This window comes from Sturnira hondurensis, unplaced genomic scaffold, assembly GCF_014824575.4.
Source record: "Sturnira hondurensis isolate 20B ecotype Veracruz unplaced genomic scaffold, ASM1482457v3 Scaffold0024400, whole genome shotgun sequence".
In the NCBI taxonomy this organism is placed as follows: Eukaryota; Metazoa; Chordata; class Mammalia; order Chiroptera; family Phyllostomidae; genus Sturnira; species Sturnira hondurensis.
This window is the reverse complement of record NW_028097031.1, coordinates 1,364,801-1,385,557: the sequence shown is the minus strand read 5'-3', so window position 1 is coordinate 1,385,557 and position 20,757 is coordinate 1,364,801. Positions and strand designations below refer to the sequence as shown.

General features: G+C 40.5%; 1 protein-coding gene across 1 annotated transcript in view; it reads left to right on the top strand.

Moving 5' to 3' along the window:
- Window positions 1-20,757, top strand: part of HCN1 (hyperpolarization activated cyclic nucleotide gated potassium channel 1) — a 303,766-nt gene that overhangs the window by 198,678 nt on the left and 84,331 nt on the right. Inside the window, exon 4 of the mRNA XM_037038480.1 lies at window positions 12,898-13,116. Coding sequence (XP_036894375.1) covers window positions 12,898-13,116 — 219 coding nt within the window. The remainder of the gene's footprint in view (window positions 1-12,897; window positions 13,117-20,757) is intronic.

Below are 20,757 nucleotides of genomic sequence, written 5' to 3'. Positions count from 1 at the left end.
AATCATGACATCCCAGAGAGCCATCATTGACATTACTTTCTTAATGTCAATATTATGTACACAGAGAGATTCCTGGGAATTTCAGGCCACTTAGAAGAAGATACTGGAAAGATTTTTGAGTCGAGTCCTGTCTCCCCAGTTTTCCTTGGCAGGCTGACCGAAGTCATCGCACTGAGGTTGACCGCTGCTTTGGTCTCTGCCGTTGGTGCCACACCATCACCGTGGACACTCCACTGGTGGGCCGTGGGGAGACCACTGTGTTTCATTTCTTCTAGGCAAGCCTATATGAGTGTGCATCGTCATACACCCACATATACATATACATACACCCACATATACACACACCCACATATACACACACCCACATATACATACACCCACATATACATATACCCACATATACATACACCCACATATACATACACCCACATATACATATACACACACCCACATATACATATACATACACCCACATATACATACACCCACATATACATACACCCACATATACATACACCCACATATACATACACCCACATATACATACACCCACATATGCATATACCCACATCGGGGCACACACAGATGATTTGTTAACTTGTGTCACTGGTACCTAAAGAAATGCAAAGGTGTGGCCTGACTTGTGTGGTTCACTGGATTGAGCGCTGGCCTGTGAACCAAAAGGTCGGAAGTTTGATTCCCACTTAAGGGCGCATGCTGAGGTCATGGGCCACTGTTTTTTCCTCTCTTTCTCCCCAACTTCCCTTCTGTCTAAAAATAAATAAATAAAGCCTTTAAAAAATGTGAAGGTAAAAGACGCCTGACTCATTAGAGTAAATCAGTCATTTCGGAACAAGCTTGGGAAAATCTGGCGTGAGTCATAGAAGTCATAGAAATCAGTAGGCTCTGAAAGTTTACTTCTGACTTCTGAAGTCTTTGTGGACAGAGAAATGCAGGCCGTTCCTTGTTAGGGCTTTCCCTAGCCGTGCCGGTGTGCCTTGGAGTTGTTCCCGCCCCATCTCAGGAGGTGAGGAAGACACATGTGTGCGATCAGTCTGGATGTGTTCCTTAAGGTCAGCCCACCTGGGGCCGGGGGCGGCAAACTTGGCATTCCGCCCGAGCTGCTGTAGACCAGACTCTCACGGCATTGTGCTGAGGAGTGTGCCCCCCCCCCAGCGCCCCCACAGAAAGCACCAGTCTCAGTGCCTCACACCCAAGTGGTCAGATGCTCTGTTTCTGGTAGCATTTGCCTCTTTGTTGTGACTTTTTTATCATGCAGAAATACAGTAAAAACTGTTCTTTCCTAAAAGTTAAATAACCTTCATTTTCTTCTGTATGCTGTAAGAAAATAGCTAGAATACCCTTGCTAGCATGCTTTCAAATGGAATCCACTGAGGTCAAAGGGAACCAGCTTCACATTCGTATTTTCTTTGGATGGTAATGTCACGGTTGACTATGGGACAAGTATCCATGTATTCTTGTATTAATTTTAAAAAATTGAAATTTTATGAGAAATAGAAGTGATGTCTATTATAATATAATAAACATTTGAAAATAGAAGTGGAAATTATGTCATAATTATCATTTTTCCAGTCTTCTTCTATGCTGGTAGAATCAGAAGCTAGAAGAATGGAAAAAAAGAGAAAATAAGAAAATGTAGCAGGTTGTTTTGAATCCTTTTCTTTGTGTGTTATAGTTTGTTTATGAATCTCCAAATCAGTCTATATTTGAATTCAAGAACATGGCTGAAAGAAGATAACCTGAGCCTTAAAAAGAAATCTCTCTTGCCCTGGCTGGTGTGGCTCAGTGGATTCAGTTCACCGGCCTGTGAACCAAAGGGTCACTGGTTTGATTCCCAGTCAGGGCAAGTGCCTGGGTTGTGGGTCAGGTCACCAGTAGGGGGTGCACAGGAGGCAACCACACATTGATGTTTCTTGCCCTTTCTTTCTCCCTCCTTTCCCCTCTGTCTAAAAATAAAATCTTAAAAAAATGAAAGAAATCTCTACGTCTCTCTCTCTCTCTCTATCTCTCTCTCTCTCTGATGTAGAGTGCAGAATTGATTTATGACAGACAACTTAGACTCTAGGGATTTAACCTTTCTAAGCAAGAGTAAAAAGGGTACTTGGCTTGATTCGCCTGATCAAGATGTTGTTTTGCCTCTTGTAAGTACTGCTGTTTGGTATTTGAATTTTCTTTGAAGTTGTACCTGAGATCAGGGAGTCCACACTTTGTAAAACTTGTGGTTGTATAAAGCTTATGTGGATTTAGAAGTTGAAGCAAAATATTCTCTCAGTGCCGTAACTCTAACACAGGAGCCTTGTATACTAACACACAGAATACACATCATAGGATAAGAGCTTAAAGTTGGGGGATAGGTTTCTAAAAATAACTGCCCACACTCAACACTTTATGCTTCTTACACTGCCGTACACGGCAGAGGATTTCCTAGGCTTATCTTAGACTGCATAATCAATTCACCAAGTCATAGCCTGTAATTGAAGACCTTTTTTTTGTCTGCAATGTAAGGTCATGCCTTTAGAATTAAGTAATATGTAGTGTTGCTTATTTGCATAGTTATTACTTTTCTCTAAATTTTAAAAAGATGAATTTTGAAAGTACTTTCTAGTGTAACACAATTATTTTTACTGATACCATTTATCTTTCAAACTAGTGATTGAAATGACTTTACCCTAGGGGAATGTTTTTTATATGTTCAATTAGCCACTGAACTCACAAGAGTATATGTGCCTGAAATAGATAATTCTGTGACGATGTTGAGTAACACAGAGACCACAGTGGATGTCTGTGTTGTTTTACCCAGATGTATTGTAGTACTTTGACATGTACTCTCTTGTTGAGAATGGACATGATTTAATCAGACCATGGTTGATTTTTCTGCTTAAATACCGCTATGTGTGCATAGTGTACCCCTATGATAGCCATATGAAGGTATAGTTTATTAATTTTATTTTTTAGAGAGCGGAAGGGAGGGAGAAAGAGAGGGAGAGAAACATCAATGTATGGTTGCCTCTCACACACCCCCCTACTGGGGACCTGGCCCGCAACCCAGGCATGTGCCCTAGACTGGGAATTGAACTGGCAACCCTGTGATTCGCAGGCCGACACTCAATCCACTGAGCCACACAAGCCAGGGCTGAAGGTACAGTTTAAAATACACTGTATTTGCCATAGATAGACACTGCGTCTTAGCATGAGTCCATAGGCAAGTTAAGAGACTCTGAACTTCATTATTACCAGTGAAGTGAATATAATGAAGGCTGTTCTAGCCACCATAAAGTTGTTGTGATTGTCACCAAGTCAAATAAGATTCGTATTGTAAGAGATCTGTATAAACTGAGTTCAGTGCTTTGGGTGGTGGTGGGGTTGTGGTTATTACTGTGGTTATGCCAACACAGTGAAAGTGATACTTTCAGGCATTTAGAGGAATGAGGGTGTCCTTTTGTTTTTCTATTCTTAGACAAACCAGACGAGACCTTAAGTACATTGTTTCTTGCTTATGAGGAACACAAAGTTGGTTATAAAAACAAAGTTGGGTACTCTGAGTATATTTATATATATGTGTATTTAGTCACTTATGTTTTTATTTTCATCTTATGATCATGGAAATTCTGAAACTCAGCTTCCTCATAAAAAGGATAAAATAAATTTTTCTATCATCTCATACAGTTCCTATGAATATATGAATATTCAACCTGCCACAGGAAAACAACTGTTTAGTGGGTCAACTCTTTTATCTAATTTCACTACCCCTTTTCCCCTCTGGTATTGGAAACCCAGGCACAGTGGCAAATCCAAAGAGAAAGAGAGAAAAAGAAGTCTGCTTATCATACCATCCAAATTACACGAATATGTTAAATATTAGTGGCAGATTCTACCATTAAAAGGTAGGACTTCAGAGTCTGTCACAGGTGAGAGCTCCACTCTTGGGATAATGGTTTTCTTTTTAATGTCAACATAAGTAACCAGATACTATTTTTTTTGTCACCTAACAATTTCTTTTCTCTGTTGTTTACTTTTTTCTGTATTTGAGTTATGCCTAACTCTGAACATTGGGTTTTAATAAAGTTTTTTATAATTTATGTATTTGCAGAGGTTGGACTCGTACTAGGCCACAGAACACACTATAAGCATGTTTGTTAAATTAAAATACATACACTATTGAAAAATTCAGACCCTCATTTATAGAACTATTACACGTGGAAAATACCTAAACACATTCTGTATTAGCGCTTTCATATATTGCCACTTCCTGTGTCAACTGCTATATAAAGCCTCTAACACATGACACCATCTGTCATACAAACTGCATAGATGCAAATTGTCTAGGAAAAAATCGAATGCCTTGTTCTTTTATATGGTAACAGATATTTGTAGAAATAATAATGAACAATCACCACCCAAGGGTTACAGTCAGGCTGAAAAGATGCTCGTAAGTCTCCTGCTTCCTTTACGTCTCAGGTGGCGACCTTCTTTATTAAGAGCAGAAAGTCGAGCCTAGCAAAGGTTATTACAGTTCTTTGTTTTCACTTTAATTTCGGTACTTTTTGACGCTACCAGTGTACTGAAACCTCTAGATTTAATTAGCAGAGTTAAACAATTTGAGAATGCTGTCCAAAGAGATGATCTAATTTGTAGCTCATCAGCACAGAGTTGCTCTACTAAAACCCATAAAATTAATTTAAAAGTGCATATTAAATAATAGCGCTCACGGAATGTGGCGCCCTGGCTTAGTTCGGTTGGGCCAGGCACCGAGTGGCAGCACACAGCCCTGACTGGTGTTTCCAGCTGAACCTGCGTCCCTCTGTCCTGTGTGCCTCCCACAGTCTCTGGGGGGTTCAGCCTCAGGCAGGGAGGTCCTGCCAGTGGAATGTCCGGATTCAATAACACGGGGGGTGGCTCTGCCCAGGCTTTGGGTGTAGGAAGGAAGAGGAGAACCCTTTGAGGGCTCTCCGCCAATAGGAAAATATAAACGTTAAATACAACTGTAAGACCCAATCCCCTTATTGACCTCACACTGCAGTGACTTGCCCCTCAGGGGTTCTCTCTGGTGAAAACCTGAGATAATTTTTCCTCTAAATTCCCTAAAGGTGTAGCAGAGTTTCCCTTCTGCTGGTTGAAATGAAAACATAAAGACTGTCTGTACTACTGTTATATTCTTAAAATTCTTGAACTTACTACATTCTAATGATTGTGAATTTCATGTTAATGGTTGTGAACCATACAGCCATGGTATCTGGATGGAGAGGGTTTATACTGTGGTTCCAACCTACCAGTGATTGAAGTCCAGCTTTAGCAACTACAAGTGTGTGCCTTTGAGTAAATGCCTTAGTTTTTCTAAGTTTTACGTTTCTTACCTTTAAGAACAGAATCGGGTTTCAAGAATGTTATGAGGAGCAATGAGATGGTATAATAGTATTTTGCAAGTAGTTAAATGTTCCGTGCATTTTAATATCTTCCATGGTTTCTTTATATTTATGCATTATATAAGATATGTCTACTATTACTTATATGTGCAAAAATATGTAAAATATATTTGCTTATATTGCACACAGAAGAGAAATAACCAATGAAAATATTTTGCTTGAAGTACTAATTATAATTGAAAAATTAACTTAAAATCTTGAAATAGTGCCTTTCTGTAAGAAGTATTAGTGAACTCTTAGGACCAAAAAATGGGTTAATATACACAATAAATTAAAAAAGATAATTTATTGATTTGTTGCATTTTATTTATTTTTTTTAAAGATTTTATTTATTTATCTTTAGAAGGGAAGAGAAGGAGAGAGGGAGAGAAATATCAATGTATGGTTGCCTCTTGTGTGTCCCCCCCTGGGAAATGGCCTGCAACCCAGGCATGTGCCCTGACTGGGAATCGAACTGCAATCGTGTGGTTCGCGGGCCCGCACTCAATCCACTGAGCTACACCAGCCAGGGCTGTTGCATTTTATTTTTAAATAATACACCAACATTAAGAGAAATATGGGGAAAATATCCATGATCTCAAGCATCATTGAATTTTAATTAAAAAATCTACTTAATGCAAATTTTTAATTTTATCATCATTATTGAAGCAGGAAAAAGTACACTTAGAACTTGAGAGATTAATTGCCCAGAACACCAGTCTAGACCAATCTCTAAATGGTCAGACATCATTCATTATACGGCCACGAAAGTTTATGTTACTCCTGGAAACTGTTCGAACCCTTCTGTTATGCAGAAGGGTTGTTGCCACAGGTACAAATATTGGTGAGCAGATCACAACACTGCAAATAAGAAAAATAAGTTTCTCCAACTGGAAAACACATGCAATTGTATATCTAATTTTTTAAGTACTATTGTGAGAAATCATGGCATTTAAATTTGGGGGAGATATTGCTATCAGGGATACAAATACATACTCGTGTGCCAAGAATTCAAGAGTTTCTTCCACGTGAGTTGAAGAAAATAAGTCGGTACTTCCTAATACATTTCTAAATATACATACATACCCCTACTGGACAGGAATGTTCCCACTGAACAATGTGCCCACACAATAGTTCAATTTAACATGGTCTCACTGCGCTAATCTCCTCTTTCTTCCCATTGATGTTATCACTGACCGTGATCTCAAAAGTCACAAATACTGTTTCATTTAACTAAGGCAGAACCTTCCTCAAGGATGTTTCTTAAACACTCCTGTTCATACTAAATATCTAAATCCAGTAATTCCAGGGGATATATTTCAAAGCACAAAAATATCTCAGACTAATACTTAAACTCAGTGGTAATTCTCCTTCAGTCACTGAGCCGCACAGGGCTTGTTCCCCACATCTCCCCGTGGTCCACCTGCTTGGATCCTGGCAAATCGATGGGAAACAGCGGTGGGCGCCCTGGCTGTTCTCCTACACGCGGATGAAGTCGTGGCTTAGTCGGCGAATGGGAATGCTGCGGGACTGACAGCCTCTTACGCTGACTTCTTGCGTCCTCAGGCGGATTCTGCTCTGCTCTGTGTCTTTCCTGGAGAACGTCTTAATGCAGCTTTCTCTCTGATTGGCATTGCTGTACTTGAAACAGGTGGCCAATTTATTCAAAGCATGAGGAAGGAAACCGAACACAGTGATCCAAATTTGGCAACCCAGCTCTGCGGAGCTCCTTCTCTACCTGGCCCTCTAGTCCCACCACCGCCTTCTCGCTCGGAGTCTCACGTGGTAGCAGTTGAACAAGTGCCGAGGCTCCAAGTTCCCCACTTCCGGTTTTGCTAAGATTTTACCTACCTGATATGTTTATATTCATATTTGCTTTCAAGTGACAAAGAAGAATTAAGTTGGGTATTTAATAGTGAAATGGTTTGGCTTCTAAATTAACAAACATTTCAGTTCTTATGAAAAACTGTGAACTGGAGAACTTTTGTTCTTATGGTAGGTTACTAAATGACTTAATTTGGGTTGGAATGGTCTGTCCGTAAGGACCCATCCTGTGGGGCAGTGACAATATCCATGGGAAGAAAAGAGATCAGCTCAGTGAGACCATGTTAAACTGAATTATGACGTGGGAACATCATTCAGGATGTCACCCTGACCCACAACTCAGTAACATGACAGAGTATCAAAACAGATGCCTAGAAAGTAGTTTAAGTTAAACCTGGAAAAAGTTCAAAATATATGTTTTCTATATGAAAGTTTCCAGGTGAAATAATTAAATGTACTTACATATGTTCCCATTAATCTGGCTTAACATGCTTTCCTCTAAAAATAAGAAAGATGTAATCTTTAATTACATGCTAAGTCAAGATATAATCCTGGCTTAATATCATCACCAGTGTTGCCTTGGTGATGTAATGAACTAAGTGAGTAAACTATTTTGAATAATAAGAAATGTATCTATGTGGAGTAATTCATTGATAAAGCATTACATAAATTAACAACAAGATAAACCGTAATTAAATCAGAGTTCACGGGTAGCCTTGCTTACATTAAGGAGGATTCAATTTATGTGTAAGTGGGGAATATTTATATAGTACAGCCTTTTGGTATGCTTTCTCCCGTTCATGTTCTTATTATTGATGTAGACTAAAGTATAAGAGGTCATTTTTAAAAGATGAAAAGAGAGCAGTCACCTAATAAAAGAAATGTGCTCTGTTGAGAATAGAAACATTCCTAGATTTTCATAAAACCTTCTCAGATCCTAGGTTTTCTTTCTTTAGGTCTCCTCTTTGCCTTATTTTAATTTACTACATCAAGTAAGAGTTTAAATGTGAGGTACGGGCTGATCAGTTAGTTTCTTCAGCCTAATTTTTTTTTCCTGAAGTTATAAACGTGGCAGGTTTATAAAATCAAGAGCAGTATCATGTAGTGGTTATAATAGCATGTTCTCTGGAGCCATCGTGCCTGGGTTCGAACCCCTGAATCTTCCCTGTGTGCACTTGTAACCCTGGTAGTGTTTGGCAGGTCACTATGTTCTCTGGCTCCACAAAGTCATTCTCAGTTGAGAACCACTACTCAACAATTCTGCCTGATCAGTCTTCCTAAAATACAGTTCAGATTATATCATTCCCTGCTGAAAAACTTCCAGAGGTTTCTCCCTTCAAGCTAAAAACTGTTCTCACCCCTCCGACTGGCCCCCACTCTGTTTTCTGGGGTGGGCCTCATTCTCTTGCCTACGTTCATGCTGATCTGTGAGAAATCTTCAGGTAGAGAGGGATGGGAGATAGATGGGTGGTAGGTGGATGGCAGCCTGACCTCATTTTATAAATGAGTAACAATTTCACTTCAAGAAACTTAACTCTTTCAACCCAATAAGGTTAGTTATATTTTATTTGTCAGCAGCCACATGCAAATCCAAAGTTTATAAGGTTGGGCTTTCAAAACTTACCATGTTCAACTTTTGAAAATTAAATTGGGGTGACATTGGTTAATGAGATTATCTAGGTCTCAAGTATACAGTGCTGTGATGCATGATCAGTATATTACATGGTGTGACCGCCTCCCAAAGTCAGACCTTCCATCCCTTGTATTTGACCTCCTTTACCTTTAACGACCTCCACTCCCTTCCCTGTGGTCATACTGTTGTCTGTGTCTAAGAGTTTTTGTTTGTTTTCTTTTTTGTTCATTTGTTGCTTTCAGTTTTGTGTCCCACATCTGAGTAAAATCTTGTGGTTCTCAGCATTTTCTGTCTGACGTATTTCACGTAGCATGATACTCTCAAGGTCCATCCACGTTGTCACAAATGGCAGTGTTCCATCCTTTCTCACAGATGAGTAGTGCTCCATTGCGTACATGCACCATCTTTCTTGTCCAATCACCTGTTGTTTCTGTGTCTTGGCCACCACGGCTCTTTTGTTACTTACCAGTTTGGCCATTGGGTTTCTAATAAATAGTCCATTTTGGAACCCATAGCAGGGTCCAGAAAAATAAAGAGGCATCAGCTCAATTTTTAGGGGACCTAATACAAGGTCCCACAGAAGTAACACCTGCTTCAGTGTGGTTGGGAGGGTAATGCACATAATAATTCATAGTTTTGATTTGAACATTTCACCTAAAATGTCCGATGCTGTGCTTGAGTGTGATATTGTTACATGACAGCATTGCATGCTTATGCTTTTGTAATAAAATATTCTGTAATAAAAAAGAGGCATTATTTGTGCCACACCCTGTATATTAACGCCAGGGCACACCTGGAGACGAACATCTGCTGCACATTAGATGATCCAACATTGTTTTCTGTTAAATTTATTGGAGTGACATTAGTTAATAAGATTATGTAGGTTTCAAGTGTACATTTCTGTGACACATGACCTATATATTACATTGCATTTACCACCCAAAGTCATGCTCAATTTTTTAATCTAAAAATTTAATTTTGGAAAACCCCATTAGAATATGGACACAATATCCACATATACTTAACATATTTTTAAAATAACTGTAAACATTTCTGCTCATGCCAAAGTTCATTTGACAAAGGTGGGAATGGCTTCATGGGTATGTGGGGCATGACCTTGCCCTTGCTGGAGGACCCTCTTTCGGAAGAACCCTGCACTTGGTGGAAAGCTCTGCTGCCACTATCTTGCAATTTTAATAGCTTTATTTTCGAATTCCTGTTTCCTAAGTGAAGTCCTCTGGGACCATGGGGCCTGGACGTGAATAAATGAAGGCTCCCGGGGGGCAGCTGGGCACACAGGGGTCAGGCCTGCAGGCACACATGCGCATGCCTCAGCAGGCTGGGCGCCGTGTGACCCCAAGGTGGCCCAGCCAGATCTCCCCAGATTGGCAGAGGCAACCACAGCTGTAGCTGCCCTAGTGACCACCCCAGAGGTAGGAGAGGCTCCCCCAGGCACCAGGGTAGGACCCAGGTGAGCGTTTCAGGAGCCCATTTGTGCAGTATCTACACAAATATTAAATCTTCTGCCCAAGTTCCAAGGCAGTGCCTGTGGAGGTTAGGCAGTAAACATTGTCAATAAGTTGCTGCCAAGTAGAGAATGCACACAAGCATTGCCCTAAGGCAGATCGGGGACTTACTAGCATTCTTCATAGTTTACAGTGCCTAGTTTTGAAAACTGCTCCAACACTATGAAGCAAATATCTACCAGCCTAGAAATACAGATTAAATTCAAAGATCAGCACATTTTATGGGACATAAGACCATTTTCATGTTAAGATGTAAATGAGCTAATTATTAACAAGACCCCTTGCGACAGCATGGATGGAACTGGAGAGCATTATGCGGAGTGAAATAAGCCAGGTGGTGAAAGACAAATACCATATGATCTCACCTATAAATGGAAGCTAATCCACAAAACAAACAAGCAAGCAAATTATAACCAGAGACATTGAAATGAAGAATAGTCTGACAGTAACCAGAGGGGAGGTGGGAGGGGATAATGGGGGAATGGGAGGAAGGGTTTTCCGGAGTAACTATAAAGGACACATGGGCAAAACCAAGAAGGGGTGAGTCAAGGGAGGAAGGTGGGGATGGCTGGGATTGGGAGGACTAGTGGGGGGGAAATGCAGACAACTGTACTTGAACAACAATAAAATAATTTAAAAACATAATTATTAACAAAAAAGGCAATTTAAAAAAATGAATTGCTGTGATTGAAAAGAAGGGAATAGAATGTGTAAACATAAATTTTAGATTCCATATGAATCATGGAACTACTTTTGGTTTCCTGTATGACCTGAGCAAGTTGCAGGCAATGTCAGAGGAAATGTGGAAATGCCATAGCACACATTTAAATTCAAGGTGAAGGCCACGTTAGGGGTGTCTGCTGTGATTCAGTTGTTCTGTATCTTGACTGTTGACAAATATACGGACCTACACAGGCAATAAAACTGCATGAAACTAAATACACACACAAATGAGCACATGTAAATTACTGAGGTATGAATGAGATTACTGAATTGTGTGCACGTCAGTTTCCTCACTGTGACATTTTCTTATAGTTTTGCAAGATGTAGCCATTAGAGAAACTGGGTGAAGGATGTATCGCTATTATTTTTTACAATTTGCATTTTAATGTATAATTATCTCCTAATAAAAGATCTAATTTTAAACATCACATTTACACATATCTGTAAATTATTTTTATGAAGTAACATTTCTATAGAAAGTTGTTCTGTAAGAAGAAACTCCAGATGTATTAATATTTATGTATTAAAATAATTTATTCGAAGTTTACCCCAATATTTTCACAGCCCACAAAATGCTCTGAATAGCTCCAGTTACAGTTTCATGAACAGAAAGATCTCTCTTGAAATTAAAAAGTATTGACAATCATTTGTGACCTTGGTAGCCAAAAGCAACTGATGTCACTTTTGACTCTATCATTAAAAATGAAATCACTAATTGTATAAATTTTGATGACCTAAGAAATTAATTTGCAGGAAAGGGAGCCAGAAATAATGTATGATCAATCAGGATGTCGCAATAATACTATATTATTATTAATTGTAGTACATATAATTATACCAAAATATTAGTTTTTGAAATATATTTTTGTTATTACTCATCTGTCCCTATTACCCCAGTAAGTTTTATAAGTAATAACATAGTTTGAAGGAAAATATTTATATATTATTATCTTTAACAATGGTTTTTTCCTGAGTTCTGAAAGGCCCAACTTTCCATTTGCAGGTGGCCTCATAAATCATGTAAGTCCTGGGCTAGGGAGTGTGATGCTTATTTTCATAGAATTGAGCTTGGAATAAAGTTTTGAAATGACATCAGAAGTTGCATCTAATAACTAATTTCAGAAGTCAGCTTTTTCTTTACCCCACAGGTAAAGAAAAATCCTCCAGGCGGTTTGCCAAGATATTATTTTGCCTATTTTATTTTATGTTTTTAAGTATTTTTTTCAAAAGCCAACAAGATTTATTCACCACCAACCTTGACATTTGAATGTGAATGTACCTTACTCTGAGAGAGGGTATAGAGAAGTCTTTCCACTTATCAGACCAGTATTTCAAAATATGTTTACTTTCCCATTTAAGAAATGGGATTAACGACTACCGTAATAACTTGTCAATTTGGATTTAAAAAATCAAAGCCTCACCGTTTTGACCAAAATTCCTCCACTTGGTTCACACCCATCTCAGCTAACAAATGTGTTTCTAGACAGCGGCCAGATTCCTTAGGAACTTTGAATGAGCCTACCAGCATTCGTCCTGGGCATTTTTATGTGACACTCACACTGTTGTCCCAAAAGTAACTGTAGTTTTTAAAACAACAACCCTGAAACAGAGGAGGAAGGCGTATCCTCACAGCGCACTACTTCTGTGCCCTAGTGCCAGGCAGGCTTCGGAGAGCATCAAGTCCTGAGAACATCCGTCAGGAGAGGTGCCTGCGAAAACGCTGCTGTCCCACTGGCTCAGGCCGCTTTCTTCTTCTCTTCCGCTCCAGAATGACTCCTGGGGAAAGCAGTACTCCTACGCACTCTTCAAAGCCATGAGCCACATGCTGTGCATCGGGTACGGAGCCCAGGCCCCGGTGAGCATGTCCGACCTCTGGATCACCATGCTAAGCATGATCGTCGGGGCCACCTGCTACGCCATGTTCGTGGGCCATGCTACGGCGCTCATCCAGTCTCTGGATTCCTCCAGGCGGCAGTATCAAGAGAAGGTAATTGCTTTTGTCTCTAATGTCTTCCACCAGCTATTTTGTATATGGAACTAATAGTGTTCAAGCGAACTAACCTATCTCCTGTATCAAAAACATAATGAGAGCAAATGTTCAAAGCAGGAACACACTATTTGTTCGGATATTTTGAGCTTTCTTCAAGCTGGTCCTTGTAGCTTTTCTTTGTTTCCAATTTATTTTGTGAGTAATAATTGTTTTAAAAACTCTGAATTTACAATCACAGGGGAAAATAGTTGTATGTTTCAAAGTGCATAAAGCTGATTCACACGATTCGCATTCTACCGCATTTCTTTAGTTAGCATTGGATCAAGCCTCCTGGAGCACATGTGGAAATGTCAGCCAAGTAAATGGGGACAGCCACCCATGGCCTGTGCCTCTGCCCATTGCGATGGTAATTTATGTTCTAATCTGTGTGCTTAGGGGAACCTGTGATGGCCCTGTGTCTACACATGTCATGACAGCCTCCCATCGCCAAATTGCATATTAACAGCTGTTACCATGCAGCCTTACACATCGTCTTTTAATTGAAATGATTACAGCTCGAGACTTCTCAAAACAGAGAGTAAAAGCAGATGTATCAACGATTTATTCATGTATTTTTTTTTCATATGCTGAATGACTGTGGCTGAGGCTAGGCCTCAAACCATCACACAGTACTCACATTCCTGACCAAACACCGGTGCCTTTCTGACAGGGAAAGAAGAATGAAATAATTTACTATACGGGGCTCTGGTGGACCTGACAGGGTAGGTAGTGTAGGCCTTGCCAAAGAGCATTTTGAAAGAAAGAGTTCAAGTCATTCCAGAACATTTCCCCTGGTGAGTGATGGCAGCTTAGACCTGCCCTTGCTTACAGAACAGCCAGAGATCGTCTTGGCTTCGTTCACAGAGGGGCCAAGCACTGTAATGACACAATAGGGGAAAGGAAACGTAGGTACTTTATTTCCCTCGAAAGCACTTACACGGCTGCCACCATTACAGGAGCAAGTGGGCATTTTTTAAACATTTATTTATTTAGTTAGTTAGTTAGTTAGCTAGTTGTTCAATTACAGTTGTCCCCATTCTTCCCCATTACTCTCCCTTGCCCTCTCCACCACCCACCCACATTCAATCCCTTTCCTCCACCCCCGTTGTTGTCTTTGCCCATGGGTCTTGTATACATGTTCCTTGACTTGACTCCTGCCCTTTCTTTCCCCCATCCTCCTCCCCCCTCCCCTCTCCCCTCTGGTCACTGTCAGTTTGTTATTTCCAAGTCTCTGTTTCTATTTTTTGCTTGCTTATTTGTTTTGTTTATTAGGTTCCAGTTATGGGTGAGATCAAATGGTATTTGTCTTTCACCACCTGGCTTATTTCACTTAGCATAATGCTCTCCAGTTCCATCCATGCTGTTGCAAAGGGTATAAGCTCCTTTTCTCTTTCTGCTGCATAGAATTCCATTGTGTAAATGTACCATAGTGTTTTGATCCACTCATTTCCTGATGGGCACTTAGGCTGTTTCTAGCACTTGACTATTGTAAATAATGCTGCTATGAACATTGGGGTGCATAGGTTCTTTTGAACCAGTGTTTCAGGGTTCTTAGGGTATAATCCCAGCAGTAGAAGTGCTGGGTCAAAAGGCAGTTCCCCTTCTAGTTTTCTGAGGAAATTTTATACTGGTTTCCACAGTGGCCGCACCAGTCTGCATTCCCACCAACAGGGCACTAGGGTTCCCTTCTCTCCACAGCCTTGCCAGCACTTGTTGTTTGTTGATTTATTAATGATGGCCTTTCTGACAGGTGTAAAGTGGCATCTCTCTGATGGCTAGTAATGCCGAGCATCCTTTCATATGTCTATGGGCCCTCTGTATGTCCTCCTTGGAGAATTGTCTGTTCAGGTCCTTTGCCCATTTTTTAATTGGATTGTTTGTCTTCCTGGAGTGGAGTTGTGTGTGTTCTTTATATATTTTAGGGAACAAACCCTTGTCTGAGGTATCATTGGCAAATATATTTTCCCATACCATGGGTTGTCTTTTTATTTTGCTGATGTTTTCTTTAGCTGTGTAGAAGCCTTTTATTTTGATGAAGTCCCATTTGTTTATTCTTTCCTTTATGCCCCTTGCTCTAGAAGACATATTGGTGAAAATATTGCTGCATGGAATATCTGAGATTTTCCTGTCTATGTTCTCCTCTAAGGCTTGTATGGTGTCATGACTTCTATTTATCTTTTATCCATCTTGAGTTTATTTTTGTGTATTGTGTAAGTTGGTGGTTTTGGGGTTTTTTGCATGTAGCTGTATTTTATTGCTGAAGTAATGAAATGAACCATCACAATTACTTCAAGGTTCATTTTAAAATAAAGCCTCCAGCCCTGGCTGGTGTAGCTCAGTGTATTGAGCATGGGCCTGAGAACCAAAGGCTCATGGTTTGATTCCCAGTCAGGGCACATGCCTGGGTTGCAGGCCAGTTCCCAGCAGGAAATGCACCATACGTGTATGGTAGAGGCAACCATACATTGATATTTCTCTTCCTCTCTAAAGATAAATAAAGAAAATCTTTTAAAAATAAATACATAAATAAATAAATAAATAAAATTTAATAAAATAAAGCCTCCAGTTCAATTGTAAAGAACAAAGCTCATAGGAAGGAAGAAGAGAACTAATACAATGTTGATTTGTATCTCAAAGAATTTGGGCTAAATTTACAGGTATTTAATATAAGACTACAACACAATGTATGTTTTTATTAAACTGTTTCTTTTTCTCTTTTAGTTGCTATTGCTATTTATTAAAAAATGCTCTTTTCTGACCTCCTTTTTGTCCACACCATTGCTACTACATATTTTCTTAAAAAGAAACCAGTCTCCAATTTCCAGGATTGTATTTATTAACATTGTGTTGTTTATTAAGTGAACTCACCATTTCTGTGTTTTTAGATATACTATATAAACCAAGCTTAACTTTGAAACCCAATTTATTCACTGATGTAGTCATGGATATTTATAAAGACAGCTGTTGCAATGTTTACTATAATCTAAGTCATCACATTTTATTTTTTATTAAATTTATTGGGGTGACATTGGTTAATAAGGTTATACAGGTTTCAAGTGTATGATTTTATGATACATGACCTGCATATTGCATTCTGTGCTCACCACCGAGAGTCAAATCTTATTCCATCCCCATATATTTGACCCCTTTTACCTGTTAACTTCTTGATCTTAGGAGTGCTTCATAGAGGACAAGCATAGTGGGAGTGGGATTTCTGGGTCATATCAGAATTCTAAGTTTACCTTTTTGAGGAATCTCTTATCATGTAGTTAAAAATGGTCATTAGGAGCATTGGCACTATCTGCCGTGGAAGCCTGAGAAATTACTATTGCATTGCTTTCCCTGCCGTATACCCAATAGCAACCTAGTTTTTATGTGAAAGAAGCAAGTTCTAACTAATGCATTTTATAGTAGTCAGAATGCACTGGTATTCAGCCCACCCAATAGTGAATTCCAGCTCTGGAATGCACTCCTAGGTACAGCATTCTACTGTTTCTCCAGTCCTCATCCTATTGTTTGGCTCAAGTGCTGGCCGCTGTCTGGCTCACAGCTGGTCCACAAGGCTCTCTGCCTTCCTCCCTCAGCCCGCCTCTCGGCCCTTGGCGGCTTCCTCCACCAAAGCAGTGAGAGCCAGCGTCTCATTGTTCTCCAGTTCTGGCAAGAGTCACACCTCAGGGTCCACAGACTCTTCGTGTGGTCTCACATGGCACTCAGACCCCAGACTCATGTGTCCCAACAATGTGAAAGTATCTCAAACCCTTAAGTGGTTTTCTTGAAGCTGTCTCCACTGGTCAAGTGTTTGAAGGTCACCCTTCCACACCCCAGCCTGGAAAGGACTTGGGAAAGGGACTCGCAGCAAGAGCAATCAGTTTCTGCTAAGAAGTCTGCTCACAGGCCCTGCCACAAAAATTCTCACTCTGATCTCTGACCTCTGTGGAGCTTTGATGAGACTGAAACCTCCCAGAGTCTCGATTCTCGGATCGCCATGTGCAACTATGAACCTGCATGTGAACAAACCCCTTATATAGTCCGTCAGCTTAGCACTTCAGCAAACGTGAGAAAGAAAACATTCCAGTCATGCAGGCTTTACACATTTCTTTATCTCAGCTTTGTGCAGATAATGCCAACAAGTCAGATATGTACGCATACATGTCTGTATGACTTACTGTGTGTGTATATATGTATATATGTATATACATATATACACATATGTGTGTGTAACAGCTTGGATAGTGATTCTCTTCATGAAATGGAGCTGCTCTTGATTGGCAGATGTCTTCACACTACTGCATCTTAATTATCTTAGTTCTTATACCTGGACACCTCTGGGAAGCCTACTGTTATTTCGAGACCCGTCACTCTCTTTCCTGTCAAATAGTTACAGAAATAGCAGCTTTTAGGTGTGCAATTTTCCCTCTGTAATAAGCAAGGATTTTAACACGAGACATTAGGAATTTAGAGTAAGAGATTTTCAACTCACCTTGGTAGACTTGAGGTACATGGAAGAGTTTTAAGGTGAACTTTGAATATGAGCAAAGAAGCCCTTTGAAAAGATGAGGGAACCTTTTGAGTTGAAATACCTTTATGCTCTGAATAGCCTCCTGTACCAGGAGCCTGAGTGGACACACCCAGGGCGGGGGCGGAAATGTGTCATTTAGAAGCCTGCGCTTTGTAATGGTAAAAACACATGAGAGCGGCCACTGCTACTCTGGGCTTCGACTGCTGATCATGTTCTATAAAATTTCTCAAATTAGTCTCAACTTAACAATGATAAAAACTAGAGTGCTAAACTTACCCCAAAGGACAAAATGATAAAATTTTGTCCATCTCTGTGAAAACTTATATGATGCCTGTTAAAGGCCCTTTGGAAGAAGAAGGCACCATTTAACCTAAGTAGTCTCCCCACCATACAAGTGAGTTATATGTAATCTTCTGTGAAACCATATTGAATTGCGTGACTTTATGTAATCATACCAAAAATGTAATATCCTAAATCTAGTCAGTTCAGGCAAATGTTTTCTCCTGGTTTAAATTAGTAATCCACACATTCTTATCCTTCCCTTGTAAATGAGTGAATATAGTCAGGACTATCACATACATTTCTTATTCCAGAGAAATTGCTCTTCCTTTTCGAAACAGTCTAATCTTCTGAATTTGACTAAGCTAGTGGTCTTACCAGAGACAAAAGGCTGGCACCGAGCCCTGCTCCCCTTCTCAGTCCACTCAAATCCCATTTGCAATAAAGCACATTTTAGGTCATTGAAAATAAGGTGACTGTGCTTCAGATAGGTGTTTTCTTGGTAATGTGCCCTTCGGGAGGAATCAGGGTCATGGCGGAAGAGTGTCGGATTAACGTTTAAACTCTCTCGTTTCCAGCCAGACAGTTGTTCTCTCAACTGATCAGATGTTCTAACCCTGCACACTCTTCAACCTACTGCCTTCCATCTTTTTACCCCTTTCACTGTTTACAGAGGTGCTGCCATTGGACTAAAGGGGTCTATTTGCTGCACACATCAAGGCCCAATTAAGACACATGCAGGGATGGGAAGGAAAGAAGCAGGGTGTGTTAGTCGGGGAAGCAGCTCATCCTCCTGAGGCCCAGGGGAGCTAGTGGTCAAAGACCTGGCTCCCGGATGGCTTCCAGGGGATGAGTGATATGAGGGAAATCATCAGTCATGGTGACTAAGGGAGTTAAGGTCACGGTCAGGGTCATGGTCCCTTTTAATGGGTCGCTGCTGGGGGAGGGTTAGCTGATCATTGTGTCTGGTCCTAACATCAGCCGTGGCCTTGCTTCCTCTGGTTTCCCTGCTTTTCTGGGTCTGGAGATGAGACACACTGAGGCCTAGGTGTCATTTCTAGGTTGACTGAAACTCTGTTCCTGTGGTCAACAGACCCAAGGCTTTGTCTTAGGGTAATTTGAAGCCAACCAAAACCTCAGTGTCCTGAGGGCTCAATGATGAAGGGAGTGGCCTTGTGAGGGGGGAGGAGGCCGTGAGTCGGGGCACTGGGGGAGGCCAGTTTCAGTGCAAAGGGAAGAAAGGAGAAAAGGTCGTACTGAAAGAAGACGTGAGTTTTCTGTGTGGTTCCAGTTTTGCCCTTCTCTTTGGAAGTCTGTGACATCTTCCCTGGTCATTCCAGCCTGTAGTCGTCAGTTTGTGGTGTCTATTCTGTCTGTCCAAGGGGAGTGTGAGCTCCAGGATGGGGAGAGCTCTGTCCATGCTAACGTGTATTTCAGCCCCGAGCAGAATAACCTTGGTACCGTGATGCTGAGGACGCAGCAGTGCTCAGACGGGGCACTGAGGAGTAAGGATGTTTACAGGTTCCAGCCTGTATCCTAGCAAGTAAAAAGAGGAGCTCATCATCTGAACTTTCTGAATGCTGCCACTTGAGTATACACGAAAGCATCTTTTTAAAATACATATTATGTTGTTCACTTCTTTGCAGATAAGCATATTGTAAACATGTTGCCTCGGGTTTTGTAGAAATTGGTGGCATGTGTGTGCATGTATTTAGCTTCAACACAGATCACTTTTCAGAAACTGAGTTTTCAATATGCTTGCCCCCCTGGAACCCTGGCCTCGATTTCCCTGTAAGTGTCTCTGATTAGGGTTTAAGTGATTCCTTAAGCTGCCAGGTTGATCAGAAGTGTGTTCTGGTTGCGGATTGATGGAACCCAGTGTTCAGCAGGATGGATGGAAGAGGTAGTTGCTGCTGTCATGTAACTGAGTCTTTTATTTAAAAAAACAACAAGGACGAACACTCTGTGACCAGAGTGATGGCAGAGCAAAGAGAAACATCTGGAGTCTTGGCCACAGTGGCTTATAAGTAATTCATTATCCAGTTTAAAATAATAAAGAAAAACAGTTACCTCCTGTTTTGCAAACTTTCTTCATTATATCAAGAAATTTAGACAGGTGAACTGCTAATTTGGTTTATTGATTTTGTAGACTATCATAGTATTTATCTTCAGAGAGCAAGGCGACTTTGATGTTATATTGATCTTAACCTTCAAAGATTATAGCAATCCAGCACTTAAATGAAAAATAGCTTGATGCCCTGATGTTTATTAGCATCGTTCTTAGGGGAAAAGACATAGTTCTAAGTTCCAGTGCATTCAGCAAAATGTTTTTACTTGCTTTTCTTTCTTTTTCGTAAACGCTTTCTTCCTTCCTTTACAAATGAGGGTGCCTTGAGCACACATCCAAATATTCCTTAGTGAGCTGGAAAGATTTCCAACTCTACACCATATCCCATTTCTCCCTGGGCACTGAATGTATCGCACTCTGGTGTGTTAAAGTGCTGGCTAGTACCACACATGTTCTCAGGCCAGGAGATCCTAGGACAGGGACCGTCTGGGATTTTCTCCCAGGAAAACTGCCGCATGGTAGGTAGCTCTTGGGTTCGCATCACATGGCGACTTGCCCTGCTATCAAATCAGGCTCCTGGCAGAAAGATGACACTTGCTTGGCATTCTCAGCTGGGAAGTAATGTTTTACTTTAACTAGGCACTGTTATACAGAGAGTCACGGGAAAGGGAGGGCATGTGAGGCTGTTAATTTAGCTAAGGAGAAATACAGAATTTTGCTCACTGTGAATATT